At 40.2% G+C, this 26,777-nt stretch overlaps 4 protein-coding genes across 9 annotated transcripts in view; 1 reads left to right on the top strand and 3 right to left on the bottom strand.

The window, feature by feature from the left end:
• LOC111243683 (protein Wnt-16-like) overlaps positions 1 to 6,296 on the bottom strand; it is an 84,075-nt gene extending 77,779 nt beyond the window's left edge. For 3 of the 4 annotated variants that reach the window (XR_002670574.2, XR_015322453.1, XM_022789602.2), the window contains exon 1: positions 2,027 to 2,871. Coding sequence is in view for 2 of the 4 variants with exons in the window: in XM_022789602.2 (XP_022645337.1) it covers positions 2,027 to 2,106 (80 nt within the window). In the remaining 2 variants the exon portion in view is untranslated. Of the gene's footprint in view, positions 1 to 2,026 lie in introns of all 4 variants that reach the window. The other variant, XM_086981877.1, reaches the window with a different exon arrangement.
• A 478-nt stretch (positions 6,297 to 6,774) lies between these two features.
• Positions 6,775 to 10,533, top strand: LOC111243803 (macrophage migration inhibitory factor homolog). Its single transcript, XM_022789922.2, has 3 exons — positions 6,775 to 7,130; positions 8,539 to 8,711; positions 9,943 to 10,533. The coding sequence occupies exons 1-3, from the start codon at positions 7,023 to 7,025 to the stop codon at positions 9,986 to 9,988; spliced, it is 327 nt and encodes a 108-aa protein (XP_022645657.1). The 5' UTR covers positions 6,775 to 7,022; the 3' UTR covers positions 9,989 to 10,533.
• Positions 10,534 to 10,631: 98 nt separating this feature from the next.
• Positions 10,632 to 26,752, bottom strand: Mrm2 (Mitochondrial rRNA methyltransferase 2). Its single transcript, XM_022789921.2, has 7 exons — positions 26,618 to 26,752; positions 25,481 to 26,010; positions 24,965 to 25,085; positions 24,645 to 24,684; positions 12,192 to 12,296; positions 11,417 to 11,608; positions 10,632 to 11,013 (listed from the first exon to the last, which is right to left on the bottom strand). The coding sequence occupies exons 2-7, from the start codon at positions 25,699 to 25,701 to the stop codon at positions 10,781 to 10,783; spliced, it is 912 nt and encodes a 303-aa protein (XP_022645656.1). The 5' UTR covers positions 25,702 to 26,010; positions 26,618 to 26,752; the 3' UTR covers positions 10,632 to 10,780.
• qless (decaprenyl diphosphate synthase subunit 1 qless) lies at positions 14,665 to 22,946 on the bottom strand. Of its 3 annotated transcripts, none has more exons than XM_086981878.1 (3): positions 22,015 to 22,946; positions 21,403 to 21,819; positions 14,665 to 20,593 (listed from the first exon to the last, which is right to left on the bottom strand). In XM_086981878.1, the coding sequence occupies exons 2-3, from the start codon at positions 21,729 to 21,731 to the stop codon at positions 19,726 to 19,728; spliced, it is 1,197 nt and encodes a 398-aa protein (XP_086838004.1). In that variant the 5' UTR covers positions 21,732 to 21,819; positions 22,015 to 22,946; the 3' UTR covers positions 14,665 to 19,725. The 3 variants fall into 3 exon arrangements, with proteins under 3 accessions (XP_086838004.1, XP_022645654.1, XP_022645655.1); XM_022789919.2 differs by having other exon boundaries at positions 22,462 to 22,946; XM_022789920.2 differs by having other exon boundaries at positions 22,503 to 22,946.
• Positions 26,753 to 26,777: the final 25 nt, after the last annotated feature.

The raw sequence follows: 26,777 nt of genomic DNA, 5'->3' as shown, positions 1-26,777 counted from the left end.
AAAGCAATTTGTGGTCATCTCTCTTTAAAAGAGGTCTGGTATCATAGAATGCCAAAGTTACGGGTCGAGCGTCGCAAAGTTATGAGACGGCCAAGAAACTTATTACCACTATCGGACAAAGGCAGACAAAATATACACACACACACACATAGAGAAACGATTCTCACTTTAACAAACACGATTGTTAGAAGTCAAAGGAGAAGTCAGAAAGTCCGAACTCGGAGGCGACTAAAAGTTCCGTAATGACGTGACGCTTGAAGGCACAAAAAGAGCTGTGGTCACAGAGGGTAATTAGGGTGATTACATATGGAGGACCAAGACGATTCACCGTCCGTCAGTCAAGCAAATGAACACTCGTAGATTATAAGAAAAGCTACTGCGACCAATATTAACCTCAGTTTCTGGCACCTTTCGTGTATGCCGGATGGCGGCTGCTCGCAGGTTATGGTGCGAAAATGACGACAGGCCAAGAAGAAGCTGTCTGACAAGTCCAACGAGGACAAGTCGATGTGTCCGCTGGTTGCATTTTGCTAACAGTTTGCAAAGATTGCGAAATAAAAAAATAAAGAATAGTTAAGCCTGTGTTACAGCTCACAATAATCCACAAGACACACGCTGTCGCAATGGTGCCGTGGGATGCTTCTCACTGGGTCTTCCGCTGTTTGATTGTCAATCTTTATAGTACTTGCGCCTCATGCGGTGCTAGGGCAATTCATCAACAATAATCATATGAGAAGATTTTTAGGGTCAAGTCAAACAGTGGCTAGACGGGTCATTCACTTTCGAGTTTTGCGTTCGGTATCGCCGTTAAGTATTCCATCGGACGGCTGGCTTTCAGCACGAAATAAAGCCTGTCGACACCCGAGTTCTAACTCAGACCACAAAGTGTTCCGAAGGTTAGCAGGCAAATACGTTACCCACTAAGCTGTCACCGCTACCCTGTCTCATATTATGTGACTGTTCATAAGTTTCGCTTAGCCTGGACCTCAGTTTTGGACCAAGTAGTTGAGCTAATGAATTAATCCGAAGTTAATACTTCTCCCTTCTGATATGAGAGGAATGTATCTAATCCTTGTGATTAAAAAAACTATTATAATATCGTGTAATCGGGCGGGGATGCTGCGGGAGTGGGAAGGCACTTGTTTGATGTACCACGTGCATTTTCATAATGTTCCAAAACGCAAGTTTTGATGCCAGCCGTTTCACGAGATGAAAGCAGAAGAAAAGAGAAAAAAAAGTTTTTGAAGTTGTTTCAATGTAAAATAAGTTTGCTGTGATCAGTGAAATTCACTTAAAGCCATTTTATTTAAAGCATATTTTTGTTAGTGGACGGCCTAAGCTGACGAAAAAATCTATAATGTTTCACAAAAATCTCTGATTCGATCTGATGTCCCTACAGTGCTCCCGAGAAAGCGCTGTAAATCATGAAATTAATGGCCTCCTCACGAGCACGCGCTGAAGAGTCCGCTTTGTTGTAAGGGATAAAAATGAATATCGAAGAATGAGAAGTATATTATTACTTTAGTTCAAATCACCGAGCGTTCATCAAAAACTAAAAGACCGTAGTATAGGCTGACTCGAGGTGAGCTAAACTGGCTCAATTTTTAGATATCATTGTCATGACACGAAGTAGTAAACTTTGTATTAACTCTCCTATAACCACACGCGCTAGCGGAACCTCTTCATAGTTACTTTCCAGTTTTGCAATGTACCTTGGTCCTGTTATCGGACCATTAATACATTAATTATTTAAAAGCAACATCATTTCAAAGATGGATTGTCTCATTCTTAAATAGGTTTAATTTCTATTTTTCTGTCTAACCATTTATGTACAAGAATTATATAGAAGATAGTAACGGAACTCATTTCAGTGTTCGAGAACTTGTTATTGGACGAGATGGGTTCACTGACTAGATTCAATTCCTTCTACTGTAACTTGGCCTACCTTCAGACTTGTCATCGAATTCTGTGTCAGTGTAGAAATGCGTTGACTATTCTAACTATCTATAAAATATTTAACACTTACATCCAGCTGCCTGACGACGCTGATCCGGTGCCTATCAGGCCAACAAGCATCAAGGCTAGCATATTCACGTGCCACTTCATCGTCACTGTACACTTATTAGAGGAACTTATTCGTATAAATCATCCACCACGGTACTACTCATGCAGGGCCACACAAAGCACTCCAATTGCAATTAATACCACAGTCGTTCTGAGGTAAACTCTCAAACGTTCTCTAAGTTAATTTTACAATAGCTTTAGCCGTTGAAAACTCAAGGTTAATGTTTACTTAAAAAAAAAGTACGTTTAGTGCTTATTCACTGACACCTGTTTGTTCAACAGTCAACCGCGTAAAGCTATTTCCGTAGCCTATTGATTCGGCATACATCAGCACCCCGATAAGTAGATGTGTGTCTGCAAAAGCCAAAACACGAACACGAGATCAAATATATAATTACTGTTGTATAAGTGAGTCGTTGACGTAGTCGTTTTGCGCCCATACACGCACGACTCTCGCCGGCCAAGAGCAAGGACAACGATGCGCTCCCGGCGGAGTGTAAGCCGCGACTGAGGACAACACGGTGCCCCTTCCTCTTAGGATTTGCTCAGGAGGCCCTCTCCACTTCGGCTCTCCTGAAGGATGACCACGTATCCTCACACAAGCTTGTGGAGTCTCTGATTGGCTGGGGAAGGGGCTCGGATGCCGGGTACTCGGGTGTCACCTGGTAGGAGTCGCTCCTCTGGAGCAGAGCGAATTTCGATGATATAGCTGGGGTTGTAGGTGATACAGGTGTCCTTTCTTTACTTCCAAATATCGCTGCTACTATGGATACAAATGACGACACGTAAATAGGGCTTAAGCTAATACCTGTGTATTTATTTATTATTGGCTACATATTTTGCTATACAGACGTTCTTATATGTAACGTTATATTGTAACGCAATACTGGGCGTATAACTAATTTTAACAGGTTTGGTTAAACACTATGCAAAAACCGCTATTGGTAATTGTGACGATAGAGCCCAAAGCATTGTTGAGGTTGATCATTAGTGCCCCACTTTCGGTCGAATAAATCGATGGACGATTCAGATTAATAAGGATTTTGTTGATCCCAGGCGGTAATCTTGTAAATTGCTTCAAGTATACAATTTACAAATGACAGTTTCACTATCATATCATCATTTCAACATATATATATATGTGTGTGTGTGTGTGTGCATGGAGTTGCTGGACTTTGTGAGCTACGCAAAGGCTGAACAAGTGTTTATGGGAAAATATCGTAGAAATACGATGTTATTAACTCTTCTTTTACTTACCACATGGAGTACCAGAACAACACGAGCATACCTAGCCTCAGCAAATACACGTGAGCTTGCTTTGCCAATTTCGGCAACGTGGGATTGAACTGGGGCTGTTCAATAATGTTAATTATAGACTAGATTTCATTTACTAATAAGTAACTCTTACTTCAAACTTACAAATTTTAGGCCAACTCATTTATTCTGTTTGAAATGCTGTTTTTCGTATCATTAAGATCATTCGACGGATTAATGAAAATATTTTCGGAGTACACAGATCATCACTTTTCTGTTATGATTAGTCTAAAATTGAAAATATCAAAAACATGCGTTTTTGAAAATCACATTAATATCGTTTACTGAAATTTTGGTGCATACGTGCGGTTCTACGGGTGCAAAATAAATCCCCCCAAAGCTAAAGTCAATTAGTTTCATTACCTATGCCCTGCTTCATCCGACACAATTTTTTGCTCAGGTATTGCCATAACGCGCTATGAGTCTCATATTGGACTTTGCCGCTGCTAAAATTTTAAGTATCCACTATAAATGTCGGCTATCGCCACGTATCTACCACCAGCTTCTTAACGCCAGATCGAAATTTCGCCTAGAGCGAGTTGCACCGCATACGTAAGTCGATTACGCATCAGCTAGCCAACTTCGAACTCGAGCTCTATAGATACAACTAGGCCAGTCACTTCGAACGGTATACATTCGGCAGCCCGATCTCGATGCATTCCTTCGGCTCCTATCCGTTACAGGATTTCTTATTAAATCTGCAGCTTTGCCTCTCGGCGTCACAGGCAGACGGTTTGCGTGTCAGTCTACCTTCGAAAGGAAGGAACCAATGAGCAGAAGCAATAGCATGGAATGTACTTACCAACTCGATGTACAGCATTGGAGCGAAAGTTTGCGTCCGTGTTTTTTTGCCTACCTCCAGTACTATTGCATTACATGTATACATAGGTGAACTTTTACCTACATGGGCTCTCCTAAAAGGTGCCGCCGTATGTGAACCCTTCATGGACCTAACGCTTTGCGCCTCGTATGCCGTATTTACTGCAGCGTGCAAACGGTTCTCCGTTAGGTCCATCGTTGTAATTCAAGCGTTTTCCTTAGCCACCCATTTTCCTACTTCTCCTTCCATAGGCATCCTCTAGTCCGACTTATCTAGTAAGCAGTACGCCGCTATTGCGAGTACCGTAGGTGGAAAGTGAGATGTGACTCGCATCAAATCGCTCTTAGGAATCCGAGTCGACGCACGGACGAAATCTTCACCTTCTTGCTGAACACCAAGCAGACCCCGGGATTGCCTGCGCAACGTAGCGCATGGTAGCAGTGCGTTTCGAATGCGCCTCTGCTGATGCAACGGAAGTTCGGCACCCGCCTTGTTGCATCGCTGACGCTAGTAGCGGAGCAAAAGCCGGAAGTTGAGCTGATTTCATCTATTGCGTGGAACATACAGCCGAATCCGGCTAGGTCTATTCGAACGGCCTAACACACCCTAACAGTATTGCGTTGGCATTCGTGTCATACTCATGGTGATGCGTCCGCACGAAAAACACGAGCCGGAAGAGGAAACGGACAGTTCGACGTTGGTCGCTTGAGGATTGCCAACGAACGAAAATCCGTAGCTAGTGCAGCTGTTGTTGCTATTTAAGTGAGCGGCGCGAGTATTATCAGGCTCTTGGGGTTTGCCAAGGTGGCGCCTAGGGGAATAAAAGACCAGAGCAGAATAGACGGCACAGGTGCAATCGGGAAGAGATCTTGCAGCAAACGCTGCTAGGTAAATCCGACTGATCTACGAAGGTGGGTTAGCTGCCTCGCGTATTCTATTCCTTTCTGCTTATGTCGTCCCTTCATGTTGCTTTAATTATAAATGCTAGCAGAACGAAAAGGATAAGGAAGCGACCTTCATATCCAAACCTGTAGGCACACATGAAGCTGATATTGAGAGGGCAATGTGAGCGTTCTCTGCAGACGCTGAATTTGATTGGGGTAAGGTAGAGTGAAAACACAATGTTATGAGTAGGTCGTAGCGACTATTATGTTAGGGAAGTATTTTCTCTATTAACGCTTGTACAACCCTCTGAATTATTCACCTGTTGAGTAGGCACAGAATGGGCGCGGAACGTACTGGTGTCTAAAGGAGGAGAAAGGCAACATGTACTGCATTCCTTGCAGTATTGTTGATTGCACTGTTGTGATACTAGTGTAATCAATGTACGAAGCAGCTGCACGATTTACGAATTTTTCCTGTATTATGATGTATTTGACAATGTCATCACAAAAAATTCACCATATATTCGCCTCATTTATACTTTTCATTTCTAACCTATTAGCAGGGTTATTTGTTTCCAGAACATGGCCACTTTTTGCTGCTGTGGCCGAGCTGCCCACTTACTCTATGTCTCAAGTTTTACGCCCAGTTTCGCCGTTAGGCATAATACCATCAGATAGATTAGATGCTAACTTACTCTAACAGAAAAAATAAATTTCACTACAGCTATAGCACATATAAGCGCGTTGTTAAGTCTCATTACTGCTTCATTAACTATTTACGCACAGCTTCCTCCAAGCCAGCTGCTTTATACGGAATTTACGCTGCTTAACGCTCGTTTATATTTCTTTTTGGATTCTGTTGATTCAGTTTTCATCTACTATGTACTTAAATATCGCATATTTCTCATTTCATTGATTTTAACTGTTTGTAACTTGTTGTATGATGACAAGACTTTTTCATTTTGGCATACTAAACCATTACACGTTTCAATTTCTACATTTTCTTCGTTACCTGAATACTATTACATTAATCCGTCCGTGCGATACGGTGTCACTTTCCTAACTGGTCGTTGGTAAGTGTATTTAAGGACAGTGCTCTTTTTTTGTTTCTCTTTCTACGAAAGATAGGGTCAGCAGCTCACAAGATCCTATACATGTTCGTAAAGACAAACACGCGCTTGTCGACTGAATGACCAATCGCGAATTGTGTAGCCACAAGCGCGCTTGCGCAAAAAAAATGGATATATAAAAATAATGGAGGCCAGATAGTGGTAGCGCGCAATGAACACTTATTTCTCTCGGTGGTTCCGTTCACTTCTTGTGTCAGTCCATTCTAGTCATCTGCAAAAGGCAAAATGACAGACTGCCGGGCTATCACATCCAAGCCGGTGCTGCTGGTCTGTGACTGCTCGCTTGCGGAATCATAGATTCATCTCTTATCGTCTTGACAGACGCCTACTGGAGCTCCGTTACCACTCATTCGATCTGTCTGTCACCGTGATTTGCCGTGGTGATCGCGCAGCAGCACGTCGTCTGTCGATGCCGTCAATCAGCATCGCATAGCCTCAGCTGGAGTGGATAACCTTCTTTCCGTAGCGCGATTCCTGTGCACCAAAAGAGTGCTTCTTAAAAAGGAGCTACACTATGAGATGAAGCGAACGGACTGCTGTACTATAACAAGTCTTGTTTTGAATTGTCCGGTTTAAAAAGATCGGTTCGTCTGCTAATAGCGTCCTTGTCAAGGGGACAGTGCAAGATCCGCTTATCTCGAGATGCAAAGAGAACATTGGTGGTTCTGGTGAACTTAATAGTCGCTAGCGTAGATCGGTTCAGACAAAGAAAAAGTTGAGGTTATCTGTAAATACGCGCTGCCATTCGTGTAGCTGATTTGCCATTCGTGTAGCTGATTGAGTCTGTCTAATTTCATTCATGTGACCAAGATGCCTCTCTGCGTTCTTAGGACAAATTTAAGGCATTCCGCTTTTGGTGAAGATTTTCACCGGTTATTCTCAAAATGCGTGGCTGACGCCCTTAACAAACCCCATGAGGTATGTATGTGCTGTGCCGTAATATGACATGCATATTGCATAACATTAATTTGAATCCAAAAGTTTCTCAATGTGTCGGCTTACCAAACATGCAGTTAATCACTCACAAGCGGCGATTTTGTCTTCGTCTAATACGAAACATCACACTGCACCTTCGTCGTTAAGGCCATCCGCAGTGAACGTTGGTGTGCTCGGATAATATTCCGTTATTACTGAGCGGGGGTTATTGTCGTGCAATGCATGTGGCCTATCTGTCGTTAAATCAAACCTAATGAAGAACCAAACTATGCGTTCGTAATATGGAGAAATTACGCCTCATAACGTATACGTTACCGTTAGTAGAAGATACATAGCATACACTTGGAACCTAATTTTCAACTAGATGGGCGGTTACAACTTAAAACACATAAACATGAATATTTTGGCTAAACGGCAGACTCCAACTGATCTTGCGTCAGGACCATCGGGTTATGACGCATCAACAAAAGAAAAGCACACATTCAACTAGTAAAGTATCTGGCTTTCACTGTCAGGTTTGTACGCTAGGGTGTGCCATACGTGTGTAACGATTTGCGAAGCAATGCTTAGCGGTAGTAGCGGGCGTAATACTCCAATCTCCATTTGTATTGACTTAAGCTGTGCTTTTATTTGTTTCTTAACCGCTCGGAGTATTGCGTAGACAGTGCCAGCCAATGGTTAAATGCGGAGATATTTAGTTTTGAAGCCTCTTTCAGACTTGAAAAATGCCGCATGTCTCGCTAAATTTCTGCACAAAAATCAGAAACCGTGGAGAAAATATAGGCGTATTTCCCATGAAGTTATGATTGTTTGTGGAACGGCGTTAGCTGTGCGAATAATTAACAAGGTAACATGTTTACTGAAATTAGTAACCACTATTAAACCTAGTTAATGAATAATAACTAGGCCACGGTTTGTTGTTTTCAATAGTCATGTTATACCGGTAAGATATGCTCCTTTTGAATACTTAATACTTTACACCCTAAGGTCATCAAGACAACAATTCATCGCAAGAGACGGAAGCTATATTGTCTTCCGATACAAAGGCAAGGGCAGCGAATTGAGCAATAAGCTAGTTAGCAGGTTGATTATTATTAAGAGTTAATATTAGTTGGAGTTCATAAAATTGTAAGACAGTCATTATAACTGGCAAACGGTTCGATTGCTTCCATCATAAGCATCTTTCAAGGCCCTAACATGATTCTGACACATGGCTATTTCAGTGCTCATATCATCACAAACTTTTATACAAAGCTAATAATATCCTAAATATCTAATCTTAAATGTCTATGCTCGGTCTTATGCGCTGATAAGAAACATTTGTTGAAATACAATTCTGCTAATTTGGCACCCCCTTGTTGCTCTGTTGGCCAATTTCGTGTGTTTATAGAAGGTCACTGTCGTTCTGGAAAATGAGGCGAATATGTCCCGAGGGGGCAGTAAGGAATCTACCGTTTGGCTGACAATTGAGTCAGTAGGCGTGTTTTCTGCAGAAAAGAATAAACAAATAAGCCAAACACTTCGAGCGCATCTCAGAAACTTGATTTTGGTACCTGAAAACCGGTAAGTTTAAAGTCTACACTGACTTAACCTTGTGAAATGAACCATTTTTTCTTCAATTAGACACTATTCTTTATTTCTATTTTCTTGGAAAGTATTTGTTCTATACATAAAGGTGCGTATACGGTTTATTCATGCTAGCATATTCAATATGTTTTTTTGCATTAATCACTTTCCTTCTGCCATATTATATGCGTTGAAAAGTATAAACTCAATCCACACTTGCAACAATTGATATAAAATATTATCTCGGTCCTGAGATATTGTTTTTAATTCCTTATTTCTAGCAATATTACAATTAGAAAACTGTCTTATAAAGACGATTATTGCTATTTAGGTCATCTAAGTCCGGAATTTTTCGTACACTTTGTTTTTGAATACAAAATTTATTTCGTATTTCAAAAAACGTATTTCAAGAAAAAATTTGCATACGATAGAAATGTCGCTTCAGACAGCCTTTTTTGTTCATGTTAGCCATTATGTGTTGTGTTGACTCTCATCGGACTCCCGCCCAACAACATACCATACATCGTAATCCTAGGCTGCTCAGTAATCATATGTGCTTATCTTAGAACTGCTCATGTTCCCAACTAACCGGTCCTGCATTACCTGACTAGTTTAGGACCGTATCATACATGGTCGCACTGTCCTTCGTAAAATAGGTAGATCAGATTCTTTGCCAATGTGTTCGCCTTTGTAGAAGAAGGATAATGGTATGAAATCTCCTTCACTAAATAGTACAATTAGAAGTTGGACATTGCCCGGAAAATTGCCTTTATCCGTAGTAGGCACAGATTCTGTAGATTGTGAACGGTGAATCGAGAAAGCGATTGCTCGACATCATCTCGGTGTTAAAGCACTTTTTCAGCCAAAAGTTCGTTTACATCCTCCTTGTTAATTAATACCAATAATAACTGTTTTGGATAAAGGCGTTCGTGAAACCGCAAACGGCCATTTGAAAAACTCCGGATTTAGTAGATCACCCGGTATATGCATGTCAGCAGTGGTTAATGGTATCAAGACACACACTGCGCACCTTCTAAGACGACTGTTTTTAAAGTAAAATAACAGCTCTTTTAACCCTTCTTTGAAATGTTTTATTTGGTAATTAAACAAAGAAAATAGACATTAATTAAATGAATAAATGTTTTGATACACGTATAAACGATAAGATAAGAGCATCACCTTTCATAATAAACTAGATTAGTTTAATTGTATTTTTCATGCATTTCAGAGTTGTGATCACTCTTCGTGATTTACCAAAAGACGAGCTGGTCTAAGGAGTCTGGAAACGTACCTAAATTTTATTACGCGAACGGCTGTTTACTTTGTCGTCAGGGTTCAATCAGTCAATTAAAAAATTCAAACAAATAGAAAATTTTCATTTAAACGATTTTACACTATGTGTACTATGTTCGATCTATAGATTGTCACCCACAACTATTATCTACGCTATCTTGCATTGTAGTTATCTCCTAGTCTAGTTACCTAAAAAGTGCATCTATTTAAGGTCTAACACATGCATGCCATATGAGTAAACCAAAAATAAGTGATGACAGAAAACTATCTTGTTCGGTTGGGTTCGACATACAAATAAATACAAATAAAATCGTTTCAAGAGCCACCAGTCTCATAGAAAAAGGTTTCTGTAGTGACCCACATGCTAAAAGACCTATCTGAAAGAAAAAGATACGTGTCAAATTGAAGTGACAACAAATCGTACTTTTGTTACAGAATAATGCTTCAAGAAAAATGTTTGAAGATCAGATTCTGCGAGCTTTGTCATATCGAGTAAGAAAATAAACCGAACTGCGGCCGAAAAACATTTCGATCATCTACTTTTCTATAATGTAACATAGCGTTTACTGGTATAAACATCTTTATTTGTACCAGTGGTTAGAAAAGTTGTTAAAGACAATACTGTTCTTCCTTTTTTCAGTTCAGTTTTTATGTAACGTTTATTTCATAAAAGGGAACAACTAATAATTAACACAGTGAAAGCTAAATGGAAATTTACATTATTTTAGTAACTACGTCAGCAAATCCGACTCATTCAACTAGGACCCATGAAGTTAGAGAACTATTTTGGTTCCTACAGAACCGCTTGACCTTGTTTGCTTGTTAAATGGTGATTCGTATTTGTTTTCGATACCACGGAAATTTTGAGCTAAAAGATAGATTTCCGCAGAGTCGTCTCGTGAGGCAGGAGGCTTGACGTACCGGACATTTTCAAATAAATTTTTCAGATCCTGACAAAGATCCGTCTCCCTCCTTCCGCGCCAAATTTTGCACAAAAATGTGCCTCCTAAAAACATTGCAACAAGTGATTTTTTCACATTCTATATTTCTCTGTGTATACGATTAAATGATAATAAATTATATGAATTGATTTTGAATAATACGTCCTCTTACGATGATAGTAATGATAAGATTTCGATTAGTTCGAAACGTGTTAATAAAGCGTAAAGAGGTGAAAGCAACAACAGGGAGAATTTTTATATTTCTGCAAAGCAGATGCAACCATTTTCTAATAGATTCTTGGCAGCTTCTAAGGTCTTTGGACACGCCTACCAAATTAACACAGTAAAAGGCCTTCAATTATATTTAAAAAAAAAAATCTAGAAATAGTATAAGGTTATGGGTGGCAGGAATACAAATGCATTTTGGTCACTTAAATTACAGAAATTCGAACATTGAGCTTATTATACCTGTGACGAGATGTAACACAGTGAATTTGAGTGCCGCGTAACAAAGCTTTATGACATTGTCATGGTCTATTTCCTTGTGGCCTGATGCCGATGGACACATGTCACTAAGGACAACATCAACAAAGCTAGATTTATTAAAGTCATTAGAACCGCTTCGCGCCATCATTATAGATGCTAATTTCTCCGTACATTCTAAAAGTAAAAAGCCACACAAAAACACAATATTATTCACTTGGAAACCACACCGTAGCATTGGGTGTGCTTATCGGGTAATTTTATATTTCTTTACAAATTTAAAATATAATACGTCGCTACAGATCGACGTATTACATAAAATTATAAAGTACGTAAACGTCGATATTCTTTTTTCTTCGATATTTGTTGCAAGATTAAGGTCAAATTAACAAAAATTCTATTAAAAGTTTGCAAACTAAGATTATCTGATTGTCTGATGAAGTATTTTCTGTATATTATTGTTAGGTGCGGGGATGCAGGACAACGAAAATCAGTCAAATAAATTTAATGAGTTTTTATTAATTACAATAGTATATGTTTTTTTCTATGGAAATACCTAGTATACGTTTTTTAAAACAAATTTACTTATATTGCTGCGAGCGCGCTTTATCTGAATCAGACATGTAAGTCGGTACTAAGTAATCAACGGAACTAACTTGCTCCTCAACAAATGAGGAATAAATTAATCTGGGATGTTTTAAGTTAACTAAAGTTAACTAGGTCCACAAATAATATGAGCGTTAATTATAGGTAAACTCACCCTCACTAAAGATATTCATTTCGGGCAGACAGATCGCGTGCTGAACGGGCTCAAACGGGATTATATCCAATGCAATAACAGTTCCCTGAAGAAAGCGCTTGCAACCTGTTGAATCAAGAAATTAACAGAATGACGAGGAGTATATATTAATGTTATGTCTTGTTTCAGTATACGTAAACAAAGTATCACTGCGGACGAAGCCCTTATTCACATATTTACGGCATTCCTATGGTTACTATTAATTAAGTCTTTGAATACTTTTCCTTTTAGTGCTTTTGAAATTTCACAGACATGGTAATATGCGATATTTCACTTTTTCATCGAAAAATCATTGTTGCAAACCTTAATTTAATAGTGAGCTGTAAATAATTAACAGATTGCATAAATTCATATTAAATCATATAACAAATTTTAATTAAATACTATTTGCGGTATTGGAACAGGTACTAGTTGTAATCAATAATATAAGCAGTTGTTTTTGCACTCGCGGTAAGCTCCAAGTCAAAAAAAAGTTTAACATACGCTTTCTACGCGTAGTATTTTTAGCTTTTTGCTCATTCTTAAAATTATAAAATATTTGTCGCGGACAGGGTTCAAAGGTTTACAAACGTGTGAAAAAGCCGTATTCTAGTTATAAATTCAACATTTTACCTATGGAACACGTATTATGTACTGACCCTAGCTGTCGCTGCCTAGAAATAAGATACACTAAAATACCTAGTTGAGCTGTTAGAACACTTTATATAGAATATAAGGCCTCTTAATAACATTGTCAGTAGCGCAGGGAAGTGATATCTAATTATGTAGCGATCTACGCCAGCTCTTCCCTACCGAAACCACATAGTCGCGCTGTTGATTTTATTAATAGTCCTACCTGTCTCCCTGAGATATTGTTAGAGACGAACAAACATTTGTTAGACACTTAGCTAATGACCCTGAATATGACAATCTGGTGGAGCGAGTAGGGGCGGCCGGAAAATCGTGGCACAATCGAGTCTTAGTCTGTGAAGAGCGAACACAAACGAGCGAACCCAAACGAAAAAATGTGTATGTACATAAATATTTTATCTGTTCAGAACAATGTAAACGCTTTGTCATTAAATCTAGCAGGTCTATCATCTTTTGTAAATACTGCATAGTCCTCTCACTTTCTGCTGGTGCACATACGTTCAAGCAATCTACCAAATTCAGTCGGTTGCGATTTGCCAAACAACGAGCAATTGTTTTATGCGAATATAGTGGAAGCAATCAAAATATATGTACCAGCGTAGAATATCATCTCAATAATAATAATAGCTTTTGTGATTTAGTTCATTGTGAAACGAAAATCATAATGCTATATGGCAAAAAAGTGTGTAGAGTATTGATATATATACATAAGATAGGGCATGACCCACTCATACATCTCCGCGCCAACCTCGTCTTGCTCTCCTAACTGTAGGGTGTTTTCGCACATCCTATTTGTCTAAATATAATAATTTTCTATTCTGTTGGATTTTACTTTCGTGGCCACTGTTTAACCCTAGTTATCTGAAAACGTATCTATCGTACAGTTTTTCCTGTGGCTGTGTTCGACAGTCATTTTTACGGTTGACGAAAAAAACCAACATTGATTTAAGCTGAAATAGTAATTTGCATTATATACCTGATAGTTTTTATCGAAAAAATATATTTGGAAAAATGCAGGTCCAGCCTCGGAACACATGCCAAAGAAGCATCTCATGAAGGTAAATGATAAGTTGTCTAATTAAATTTTTAAAAAAGATTATCACTTATTAGGGAAGTAATTTGAAATAAATAAAACTAATAAAATGCGTGTCAAAGGATAATTTGGGTGATATTTTTGTACAAGCATGATATAAACGAAATATTTTTGGCGGTAAAACAAGCCAACATTTCAACATGCATTAATTGGCGAATTAAGGAAAATTGCCTCCAGACGAGCTTATAGATGACAAGTTAGAATACTGTGGTAAAGGTATATATAAGTACAGTGGTGCCATCTACCGTCCTTGTATCATTAGAGCGACCATTGAAATACTGAAAAGGGACGAAAGGATTAATGACTTTCTTAGGGCAATCAAAAAATCAGTATTATCCGAAGTATTGCCTTAAATCAAGAAAAGCCAACAATACCGATAGCATAATAGACCAAACAAATATAAGTGTTCCAAATAAAAAAAAAAGGAGACTATTTACTCCAGAAACCGGTGGCTGCCATATAAGTATATGCGATCGGTAGGCGAGCATAAAAAGATCATCCCAACGGTAATATATAAATATTTGTTGACGGAACACATCGATGAAATCATGTTGAAGCCAAATCATGCAGGTAAGGGTGACAGAAAAGCTGTTCCGGAAACCATAATAGCGAGGAAGAACATGTATGCATGTTCTATACAGTCTTGAAATGCAAAGATCTACAATAACACATTTTAGTTCAACATGTAGATAAGAGTGAGAACACGCGAAACAAGTTTTTACAAAACGCCACTTTTTATTTTCATGGTTCTTACATGACTTTTTCTGCCTATATTTCTCATTCAGCAGATATATTTTAGTGGGTTCAATCAATTCTAATTTACTCATATTTACAGTAGTAACAACAGTAGTTAGATTGTTTTACTTTGTGATTTGTCGAGTTCATGTGCCCAGTCCACACCAAATTATTATTGTCCTCTTCTTTTTTTCATTGGCTAGTGAACGCTATTTTTTTATGGCGGGACGTTTGCACTCTGACGAACAGAAAACAAAGATGTGGAGATGAAGCATCTCTCAGGAGGAGTCAATAAAACCAACAACAACAACAACAGCAACAACGATTCGTCGTGGGAAGTGATCGACGATTGTTGCGTTTCCCGCCTAAAATGTAGAGTATTTTTTGAGGCGGATGCAGAAGCTAAGGTTGCAGCTACCAATTAACAATGTGCCATTTTATGCCGCACCATCAATATGGTGCTTTAATAATAAACTGGCACGTTTCTAGCTTAGATATCGTTTTATTATAACTCCTCTTTCACCATTGGATCATACGAACATGATTATTATCACCATTATCTTATTCAGTTTCTGCTTTTTTAATTTTTTCTTTTTTTGAGCAGTTTTTATATATACGTTGTAGTAATTTTGATTATCTTTTACAATTAAAAGGTTTTTCACATTTTTTCAATTATGTAAGTTTTTCAGTGCTTAGTTGATGTTTTTACATGTGTATGTCTATGTAGTATACTTAGCTAAACGAACTCAACAGATCACTTTTGATTTTTTTTACGCAAAATTCTACGATTGAAACTTCTGTATCCTAAACAACTTGTAGCAAAAACACGCCCTTTAGACACAGAGACATGTTTAATTGCCACCATACTGCCACGGTGCCATGGCATTACACGTTTCCGACACCATGGTAAGTTAATAGTTATTTTTGTTTCATTTCTCTAGTTTTTTTGTTAGATTTTACACAAGTCCAAGCTAAACGCTTCTGATCATTCGTATTCGTAATGCAATTTATGTAAGTTGTGAGTGTTTACGGCGGCAGCTGTTGGTGGCATGAACCTAGCGGGCTGAATCAGCGGTACGACGCGTATATTAATAAAGAATTCGGAGGCTTTGAAATGCCGTGTAGTAATCAGATTGTGTAGGCTAGACCCATTGAATAACAACCTGCGGCCCTGAAACGCCCGGAGCAATTATCCATCCGTTTTATTCAGCCGACCACAACTGCCCTGACGCCAATGGACCTTCGGTCTATGCAAGCATAGGTTAGGGTTCACTGCCTTCGGGTCGTTTCTTTCTGCTAGCTTGAATGTTTGCGCAGCATATCCGTTTTGTGGGTCATTGTCAGAGGGTTAGATACACAAAAACTCACACCCATTGCTATTTCGGATTCGGGTCAAAATTATTTGTTAGGCCAACGACACTCAGTATGAAATTTCGGGCTTCTGCTGGTCCCACTGTTAATCAGCTATGAAGCGACCTGATTCTTCAACTTAAAGCACACCATTATCGTCAGTCTAGCTAAATACTGCTACTTTTGCCACTTAAAAAATTCGCCCGTGCACATTCCGTTCAAAATAGATATAAGCTCGGCACGTTTTTCATCTAAGACGGCGCTCAGCATTTCATATCAAGACCCGAGGCAAAGCTTAGAAAACATCTATCTTTATGTCGTTTGAAGATTATGTGATTTGATGTGATGCGGTTCCATAGCGACGCCATCGGTGAAGTCGTCGAACAGCAGACGTAACGGGTCGATTCAAGTTGTCTTTGTCATGTCAAAACATTATCAATTCTAGCTTTTGTAACCAACCGGGATAAGTTCTACGTCATCATGTTTTTTTTCTAAAAACTTCAGCTGGCTGCAAAGCTAGAAGTAGTTCTCCGAAAAATAAATTGATGGCGCTTTTTGCCTTCATCGGGTCTCGGAGTCGCATCTATATAGCAGCACAATGGTAATCGAAGGAATGATGATTAATTCGCTTAGGAAACATACAGTTAGAAAGTATTTTGAGTGTTTGATAAGCGGTATTTACGTCTGTGTAGCGTAATCATGTTATGCGGTCGCACACTTGTTAAGTTTATCCGAATTCTTTATTCTTAAAAAAAGAAAACGCGAAATTTTCTTTTTAAAAGAAGCCAGTTCTTTCGAAAATCTACAAATTCATTCGTTTTCCATTCGTCATTTCCACTGCTTCGTTCTGTATCAATATAAACAATGCGTAGAATCGGTTTGTCGTCATGACAAAGATGGTCGATCTGATGACAGGTGCTTATTTACACTTTTTGAAGGTATCATAATTTCAATTTTTTCAACAACAGCTATAAGCACGGCGAAAAGTATCCTCTTTTATGTTTCAATAGGTACTGTGATTTTTTATTTTTCTCTAATTGATTATTAAATAGTCCCGGTTATGAAGAAGTACTGTTTAACAGACCTCTGTATACATTAGGTATAAATACGAATGGGACTTATCTAGTATTAGCCATGTCTTTAAGCTGATTCATTAATCGATGTACTTTTTATATATAATCATGCTAACAATTTAGTAACTTACCTTGATTAGTGCTTTCTGATTCTTTTTCAGCGGATTTTTAGGGCTCGCTGGCTGCATCTTAATTGCCGTCTTTCATCTGAAAGCTTTTTTACTCAATTTCTAACCTTCCGTTCGACGACTCTTTTGGCGTTAAACCACTTCTGTCAAATCATTCCCTGTCGGTTTTATACTCAGCTACCGAACGTCATTATGTTTCTGTTAGTTTAGCTATGGCGACAAACTGACCGACGAGCACTCGCTTATCGCATAATTTAATGCCCCATGGCACGATGCAATCGGCAACAACAATAACACGGTAACTGTTTTTACACCATACCTTAGCCGGTCGATTGCGTAGGGCCATTGACAGCCAGATTATCGCTAGCAGCACAAGCGGAGGTGATACAATGATAGATTTTATATTCGATACATTTTTAGGAATTTCGGTACATGTTCATTGCGTATTACTTTAATGCCGTCTATATCTTACCATCTCCTACGAGATGAGGCGTCCACTAACAGCTATGAAGCCGTCCTGCGGACTATACTGGTCCTGTTCTGTTTGTCTGGGAGCATCTGAGATATAACGGCAAATTGAGTAGGTTGGCGAAGAACCGAATTAAATGTTGAACATAAATAATCTTACCGAAAAGATTGTTAAAAGACCACACGTACCCGTATGTTTTAGTAGTAAAGCGAGATAACTCCAACCTGAACTATTACTTCTACTAATAGGCCACTATAACAGGCAACTGTCGCAATTAGATGACCTCACCACATTTGTTGTTGCTAGAACAGATCATGCTCACCTTCCATTTCTAGTTTCTTTTTTTCACGAGACCATCACTTTCAAAAGATAGCAACCTCATGATAGGCCAACAGCAGCAGCAGCAGGCTCTTGTTGCTACAGGCTATCCTACGTTAACTTCTAGCCATGATCTCTAACCATCAAAACTTGCAGCCCGCGTGATAAACAGCAAGCCCGTGGAGACAACTCCGCGCTGCAATAGGTGTACAGGTACTGTAGAGGTTTCTACATATTTTTTAATGCTGTTGTCGCCATAGATTGTATTTTTGGTGTCGTTCAAGCCCCGTTTCTTCAATCGCTTCAACATGGAATCACTGAGCCAGCCTAGCAAAGCTACAGCGTCAATTTTCTCTAGCTCGTCTCCGTCTTTCATTCGGCGGGAATGTAACCCCACTGTGTAACGCGATGGAACTTCGACTATTACTACGCCCAGCACCACTATCATAATCAGCGTAGCGGTAGCGGCACTGCCCTAACAAATCACCGTTATAACTGTCATCACAACTGCTATTCGGGCTTGATGGCACGAGGGCCAAACAACAAACAGTTGGAATCCGTCGGGTAACAACACCAGCGACGTTCAAGTGTTTGGCTATGAAAAGGGACAGTGAAGAAGCCGTTGCCGTAGCCAAACGGAGTCGCCGTCAGAGTGGCTATAGGAATCTGGAAGTGATGATCAATCGACGCACAAACAGCAGCAGCGATGCCGGTTTGACGCGGGCCCGGTACGCTAAGCCCTGCCAAAAGTCATCGATGCATCAGTTGGAAGGGTCGAATTTCGCGTGTGAGACTCTTGCCGTTGCTTTCCTGTCTTCGTCTCTTTCATCACCATCTTCGACTGCTATTCTACAACTATTGAGCAGTTTGCAAGAACACTCGCCTTCAACGTAACCGCCGTATCCCTACAGCGATTACGGAATGGCCTTTTTTTTCGTTGGCCGCGGGCTCTGATTTGGCCCATAACGGGAGCCCGGGCATCGCAAGAATAGCTGACTGTAATCAGCTGCTGGCATTCGGTTGGGTGGGCTCTGTTTGCTGTGTGTGTATCTGTTTATCGATAACGTCATGCCTGTATGTGCCTGTGTAACCAACAAAGTAGAAAGTGTGTTTAAACTAAACTGCGTAGTTCTACGGCATCCTCTCAAATGGGTGAATGCATCGACACAATGAGTAGATAGATACTCGGACTCCACTTTTTTTTGCAGATTTTGTATCTTCTCAACTAAATACTGAGTCCATATTGCTATAAACACTGCCCTTCCCCTTTTTTTACTAGTAAATATTGTTCTGCATTCGTCTGTAGCTTGCGGACTCAGAGCATCTGGTAGCCATCTCTTAGTTGTTAAACAGTAAGAAAAAAATTGAGCATCAACTACCCGTATCGCGTCACACGATTGGTTCGTACCAGTACGTAAATTATCCCCATCACGTATTAACTTGCAGCTTAGTTTAGGTCCTCTGGGTAAATGTCTATTTGCAGATGCAGTGGTTCTACACACAGCGAACATCCTATGTAATTATGCCTATCTATTGACTCTAGCCCCTAGAACTACTGGATTGCTTGTTTATTACATTTTGTCAGGAATCTTTGACTAACGGCATCACAGTCGCCATTCCAGTGGCTATACCAAAAATAGAAAGGTTTTGTTTACAAAGAAGATTTCAGATAGACGAAGTTTAGAATAAAGGAATGAGGTTACTTATTTCTTTCAAGAATCCTATCTGTGAGCGTGATAAGGCCACGTTTGAAAGGCGAATCAACCCAATCCTGTATAGCTGCCACTGCGGCATTCGCGTAAGCTTGGGCTACCTCTCGGGTCCTCGCCAGACCGCTTGATTGCTGCACTAATGCGAAGGCTCGATCCACATCGCCCACCTTGGAAAATCTTCGCTCAATGAGCTCATTGAGCTGGGGATATTCCTGGCAGGCAAACAGCACAGGCCCCGTAGATAGGCCCAATCTGAGATCAGCTGCGGCCGGCTTTCCTAGAAGGCTCTGATCCGCAACAAAGTCAAGTACATCGTCGATGAGCTGGAACGCGATACCAAGATTCCTACCGTACTGGTACGCGGCTTCAGCCATCTGGTCATCACAACCTGCTAACGTGACCACACCTTTGCATGTGTATGCTAGCAGGGATGCCGTTTTCAGAAAGCTCTTTTCAATATAGTGAGGAAATCGCTCACTAATCTCGGTATTTTCTAGTTGCATAAATTCACCGGACACCAGATCGACGAGTATTTGTGATATGTAGTTGTTGTTCTTTACGCAGCCAATCTGTGCGAGCATTTCAGCGCATCGTGCGAGCACAAAATCGCCTCCGAGGATGGATTTCTTTTGGCCCCAGAGGGGCGTGGTTGAGGGCTTCCCACGACGGGTGTCTGAACCGTCGATCACGTCGTCATGTAGCAGAGATGCTGTGTGAATCATTTCCGTGATTAGCATAATTGTTCGCTGACCAGGAATAAGTTCAGGTTCGTTTTTCAGATGCATGTTGGCTGCGCGCCCCATTAAGCAGACGATCACAGGTCGAATTGCTTTGCCTTGCCCATCAAAATAGTACCTGAAACGATGCGAAAGTGACTAATCAATATGGATAGTCCACCGTAACGGGTTAGCAACTTCTTGACCGCAATCAATTATGATCGATAATGAAATTTTTGAAAGTACGTTTAGCTGATCCTTGTTTATTTTTAACGAAATGATTCTAATATTTATTATAATATACATTATGTCTGTTCGTCGTTATACGATAGGATCGATAACGATTTACGTAATACATCTTTTATTAGCGCTCCCATTAGAGACATTGGCTGAGTCGTAAAGGTGATCACAGTAAACTGTACAAAACGGAATTCTCTAGTCCTGCATAAACGCTTGTTTAAAACGAACCTGAGCATTTATTCAGCTATCCTACAAGTATTTAAATTGATTTTCTAAATTCTGAACTCTCGTAACCCGCATAAAGGGGTGTGAATGCAACACAGATAATTTAATGTCCAAACATCAACAGTGACTTCAAGGTGCCGCATTATTTTAAATATATGCACTGTTCTGTAGCGAACAAAGAGTTAAACATTTAATTCGATATATTTCATTAATTGGGTGAATAGGCAATAACTATGAAACCTCATTTTCTCATATAGAAATCTCATATAGATCGCTTCAGTCTTTTCTTGTCATCTTGCACAAAAATAAATCCGGAGCAAAAATCAGCATTAAGTCAATAGTGTTTGAAGATTACAAATTTCGCTTCAGCTTTGATAAAGTGCATGCGCCCACTGTCATTCATTCGTTACGGGCGCTCTTACACATCTCTATATACAAACCTACTTAATTGAATAGCGTAATATTTGTGAATGTTCAACGTACCTGGACAGGGCGTACAGTTGTTTCATTTCGTTCTCCCCGTCGCGACTCAGCTCGACCTGGATTTCATCGTAAAGTGTTCTTATGTCATCTTTCGTTAGTTCAAACGGGTCGTCCTGCTCTTTTGGTAGAGGATGAGCTGTTATCGACAATCCCTGACATTGTATAAATCTTGAAGGCAACAAGGGGGCTCCTGAGTTCGAGCGACTGCGACAAATCCAAAAATTACCGGCACACGCTGCTGTGACAATTGCAGCAGGGGAAAAGGCTTCGGTTGCAAAAGTCGAATTTGAACGGGCGGCAAGTGCCACCATCTTTTTCAACTGAAGCATCTCCGTACGGCCAGATCACGCGTCGAGAGCTTTGTTCTAGATCAGTCACCAGAACAATCTTCAGCGGAATCTGTGTAAATCTTACACGCTGATGACCGCAAAAATGGACAGTCAATTATGAAACCACTGATTCCGCACTAGAATTGATTACTGTTATTAACTTCCTAAGCCAGCTACACCTTTATTTCTATTTCACCAAACCGTCACTCTCTTCTATGCATATTTCTATATATGTAGATATATTGTATAATAGAAGGTTAAAGTATATCCACGCCTGCCACACCTTCACTGATGTTTTTAAGTGATGATACGAAAGTAGGTTATCTTTTCTTTTTGGTGATGTCCTCCGTTACTAATTTGGCACCTCACCTACTATCAATAGTTCAACAATTTCACCACGGACCTACTGCAGCAACAACAAATAGCTACAGACCGATCGATCACATCACAGCTAATTCAACTTCTTTTTAGAACTTTAACAGGTGCCTTCTCGATAGGACGTACGAGATTATGTTTCCTGTTTCAGTAACTAATAATAAGCAGTATTTGCAGGTGAATTTTCAACGGTACTGAACGTTCTGCAACAGGTAAGCTGTCAACAATGCTAGTAATAAGTGGTATTCTGCTAGTGGCCGCAGTGTGTCCAAAAGAGCTGGGATTCCGCAAAGTCGGAGTAGTTTAGTTGACGTTTAGTTATCTCTCTCTCTCCTTTTGATGTGAATGTATGTACCTTTCAGATGTACCTGTGATCGTTTGTCGTGGGGAACGCACCTATTCGCCAATCATTTCACACTTCCTTCCGTGGGCTTTCGCTCTTCCCTAATGTCAGATGTTCTTTTACGTTTTCTTACATAGTTTGCACTCTCGCCAACGCCTATTGCTCTCCGTTGAGCTCTCCCACTTGTACGATGTATTCTCCGCACCTTTCTTACTTTCGCCTGCCTTTTATATTTCGGGGACGTTCTTACGCACATATGCACGCACAGTCAACGATGCAGCACACAGACACGCTTCACTTTTACACACATACACAAAGGCATGTAACAGCTTCGGTTTCTCTCGCCTATACACGTTTCGCTGACTTCTTTTATAGAAAAATTTCCTTCTGCAGACGTTGGGGCTGTCTTCAGCGCTTCTCCAGCAGTCATCGCTGCCGTATCCACAACTACGGCCGCCTCTGCCGCGGAAGAAGAGAGGGTCAAACTAAACCGGGTCACTTCGCCGACAGGACGACAGTAAAATGGCCAGACAGCAAGCTGACAAATCGACAGCAGAACTGATCTTCGCAATAGCCAGCAATAGCACTCCTCACATTTATCTTCCCTTCTGAATGATGATGCTCACGACGGTGTTCAGACAAAGCTTTCCACTCCAAATCTGCTGTCGGTGCCGTCAAAATGCGTTAAAACGAATTCTTACAAAAAGGAAAAAGCTTCGTTGTCCCCGACAGAGGCGTTGCTAAGCGCTGCGATGCAGAGCTTCGGATCGCCAGCAGTCAAAGCCAGGTACCCTCAACCCATTGAAGTTCACCACTTTCGACTTCGGAATTGGCTCTTTATTAAGTGACACTTCAGTGGTTGTTATAGGCAACGGTACTCGATATTCCTACTGTTCTACTGTTACTGCTGCTACCAGATATCTTTGCTATTGTGATCAGGCACACGACATCGCACCCATGATCGCTTATCAATGCTTAAAATTATTACAGTATCAAACACTAGCGGTAAAATCCTTTCACTCAAACAAGATAGCATAGAGATACAGGATTAATTGACTAAACTCGGCTTTAGACAAATACGATGAAAATCAATGCTTTGGGCGCTCTGTATCTGGTGGCGCCCTATTGAACGAATTTCGTACAGGTTAAATTCGCCCATGCCCGTGCGGCTCGTGGGGGTACCTTTAATTTCAACTTCTCCGGCTCTGTTTAGTTGCTCTGTTTATCCTCAAGATCTGTCTAAGGTTGGCGCGAGGCTAAGAGTCACGCGCCTTTCCGTCGTGGCATTCTTACGCCTCCTCGTTACCCCAGTCTTTAGTTAACCCAGCACCTTCACTAAGTTCTTAGTCGTTTTACCGGTTACCGCACATGTCGACGGGATATACTCGAACGTGGCTGACACCAACTAGTTTCCTGCTAATTTTCTGCCAAACACCAACGGCTTATCACAGCCCAGATGGCGGTCACACGTAAAAGTGGATAAAATTCATTTCAGTACAGCCGACTCACACGATTGTTTCCGTTATTTTGATCTCTGTCCCCTCGTGGTGCGGGCGTATTGCAGGAGCAACCTTGTTCTGGCTCAGTTGGTTGCCTGCTCCCGGGAGCACGTTCACACTCACCCAAAAGCAAAACAGATGATGACCTCAAAGTGATTTCGAACGACACAAGAGCAACCAAACAGATGGTGGCGCAGACCCAGTTGTTGCACCCGGAAGTGCTAAGCAGTGGCGGGCAACTGAACAAGCGTACTTTCGTCGCTTGAATTGGATAAAGTCAAGCAGTGGTACAGAATAGAAACAGATGTTTCACTAGATTTTATGACAAAAAAAGACTTCCTTAAGACTACTGTATGAGTCAGAAAATTAGCACGAGCATACATCATTTCCTGTAGTAAAATAGAGCTATTCGTAGTATGAGCTATTAGTAGCATGAGACTGCAGTGGTTACATGTAACGCGATGTCTGCAATTTTTAATTACACTGCGCCACGAGAGACATATGGGTCGACCTTACATAATAAAAAGTTCCATTAATACACCATAGAAGCCTTTTCCAACGAAGGAAAAAATAAAAATGCGTATTTCTTTTCGTGACAGTATATATGTTCGGTTTTATATTGGGTGTGAATATTAGCCAGGTCGAGTTAAATCAGGAGTTAAATAACTCGTTTTCAATTTATTTTTGGATACGTACCTTCCATTTTCCCGTCTGCGTTTACCCTTTGTACAGCCACCTTAAATTATAACGTAGAAGATGCATTAGTCTTTTTTCGATGTTAATTTTACCCCAGTGTACTCACGTTTACTTTTTACCCCTTGTTCTACTACCAAGACTATTAAGGCACAATTTAAGAGTTACTATTGTATTTCACGGCCAATTGTTCCTAAGTTTTCGTTCATCCTATGAAGTTCCTATATTTGGAGGATTTTATAGAACGAACTTCAATGACATTCATTTTGACTTGTTTTTTAATCAAATGAATCAAAGCTGTGATTTTGTAATAAGTTGATCACCTGTGTCCAACTTCCCGGCGCGGCCCCGCAGTCGACGATAGACATTCCTGGCTTCAGAATTGAATACTTCGCATCGATTTCGATCAATTTGTAAGCGCTGCGCGCGCGGTAATTCTCATAACTGCGAGTGAACAACAATACATGGGCTGACTCAAAATAAGTAGTATATTCGCATGAAGAGTTGTTAGTTACCCTTATTATACATAAATTTAAAATTTATAATATAATCTGATAATGGTAAGACAGCCAACGTTTTTGCAATGCCAAGTATCTATGCTTAATAACAATATGTGAGTATATTGATAGTACGAAATGTTTTTGTATATGTATTACAAAGTTGGATCGGTATTTAACGCCCCACAGTGCACCACAGTCAGCAGCGTACGGTGTGCTGGCACGGAGTCGCCGCAATTGTTAAAGTACGGTTAAGTACGGTACCATCAAAATGCAAGTTTCGACAAAAGCTTTTAAAATTTTATTTGATAGTGCCATATCGATTAGGCATTGTCAACTTACCGAGATTTTTTCACGTACGGATCGTTTAGTTGTCGAGTCAACCAGTCTTGAGCCGGTTTACCTTTTCCTTTGAGATTCTTCGGTACGACACACAGCATTGGCGAGCAATGTAGATCCCGAATAGGATAGACTCGAGGCTGCACAAACGGTGCTAGATGATGTAAAAAATACACCCTTTGCCGACCTAGCAGCACCTTAGTTAATTGTTTCTTTAATATCATTATTTTTCGCCATGAAACGTATTCAAGTACGACAGGCTTCCAATAGTGTATATTATCGCGGATGTAAAAGCGGTGCCTTGTAAAATACGCAGAGCTGTCAGAGGTATACTAACGTATCGCTTGACGAAACTAACACCACCAAAACTGTTTCCATAGAGCTCACAATATATCAGTAACACAGGCTATCTGATCTGGATGTCACTGCAATCCCAGCCCTATGCAAAACATAAACGCCTTTATTGCGTCAAGTTAGCTTGTCTCTGGCCGTAAAAACGGTTCTCAGCTGTTTCTCACCTGCAAGAAACGTAACTTTGGCACAATTTCGAAAGAGTATAACAGATTCTAGTAAGAATTTCGAGGTATGTCTTGAAGCGTGAGGCACATGGTAATATTTTCATATATTTGGTATTTTCGAATGGTTGCCGTGAATAGCATGATTGCGGGCTCAATTCAGTGTTGTGTACGTTATTTAAATTCAATGCTTTTAAGTTAAAGTTAATTTAGGCACACCTACAGAAACGTATGCCTAGCAATTCGCCGTCGATGGTTATTAACGTCAAACGTTGCAGAAAATGAAAGGTTTACTTTGTCTATCAAGTACAACTCTGTCGTAGTAAAGGAGAAAGGCCGCTAGTTCTTCACAGACAGCTTTTGATGTCTCGATTATGCGAAAACGCGTATTGGACTTTGTATGTAAATCAACAATAGGGAGGAGTCACGAAATAATTTACTGTTAAGTAGCGACTGAACTCCTGAAGACAATCTCTTCATTAATTGATTTACATAGATTTTACTGCGGCGCTAAGGCTAAATAAATTTGGCGATTCATTTTCATCTCTTTTTTGCTAAGCATAAGGTTTGAGGTTACGTGCCTTAAACCTAGACCTGTAGTTGCGTGTCTATCAATTTAACTCACCGGATCCCCACAAAAATATCTAATTTCCAAAATTTGCTTCAATTATAGACGTATGAGGACATTTGGAGGTCTGTTTTTTTCTGTCTGCGGCTGTTGTTAACTCACAGAGCGTTATGTCTTCACGACAGTAGTTTTCCATCAGCTTACATCACCTGTTACT

This window comes from Varroa destructor, unplaced genomic scaffold (assembly GCF_002443255.2).
Source record: "Varroa destructor unplaced genomic scaffold, Vdes_3.0 BEIS01000002.1, whole genome shotgun sequence".
NCBI lineage: Eukaryota > Metazoa > Arthropoda > Arachnida > Mesostigmata > Varroidae > Varroa > Varroa destructor.
The sequence above is the reverse complement of the archived record's forward strand: the minus strand, read 5'-3'. Positions and strand labels throughout refer to the sequence as shown.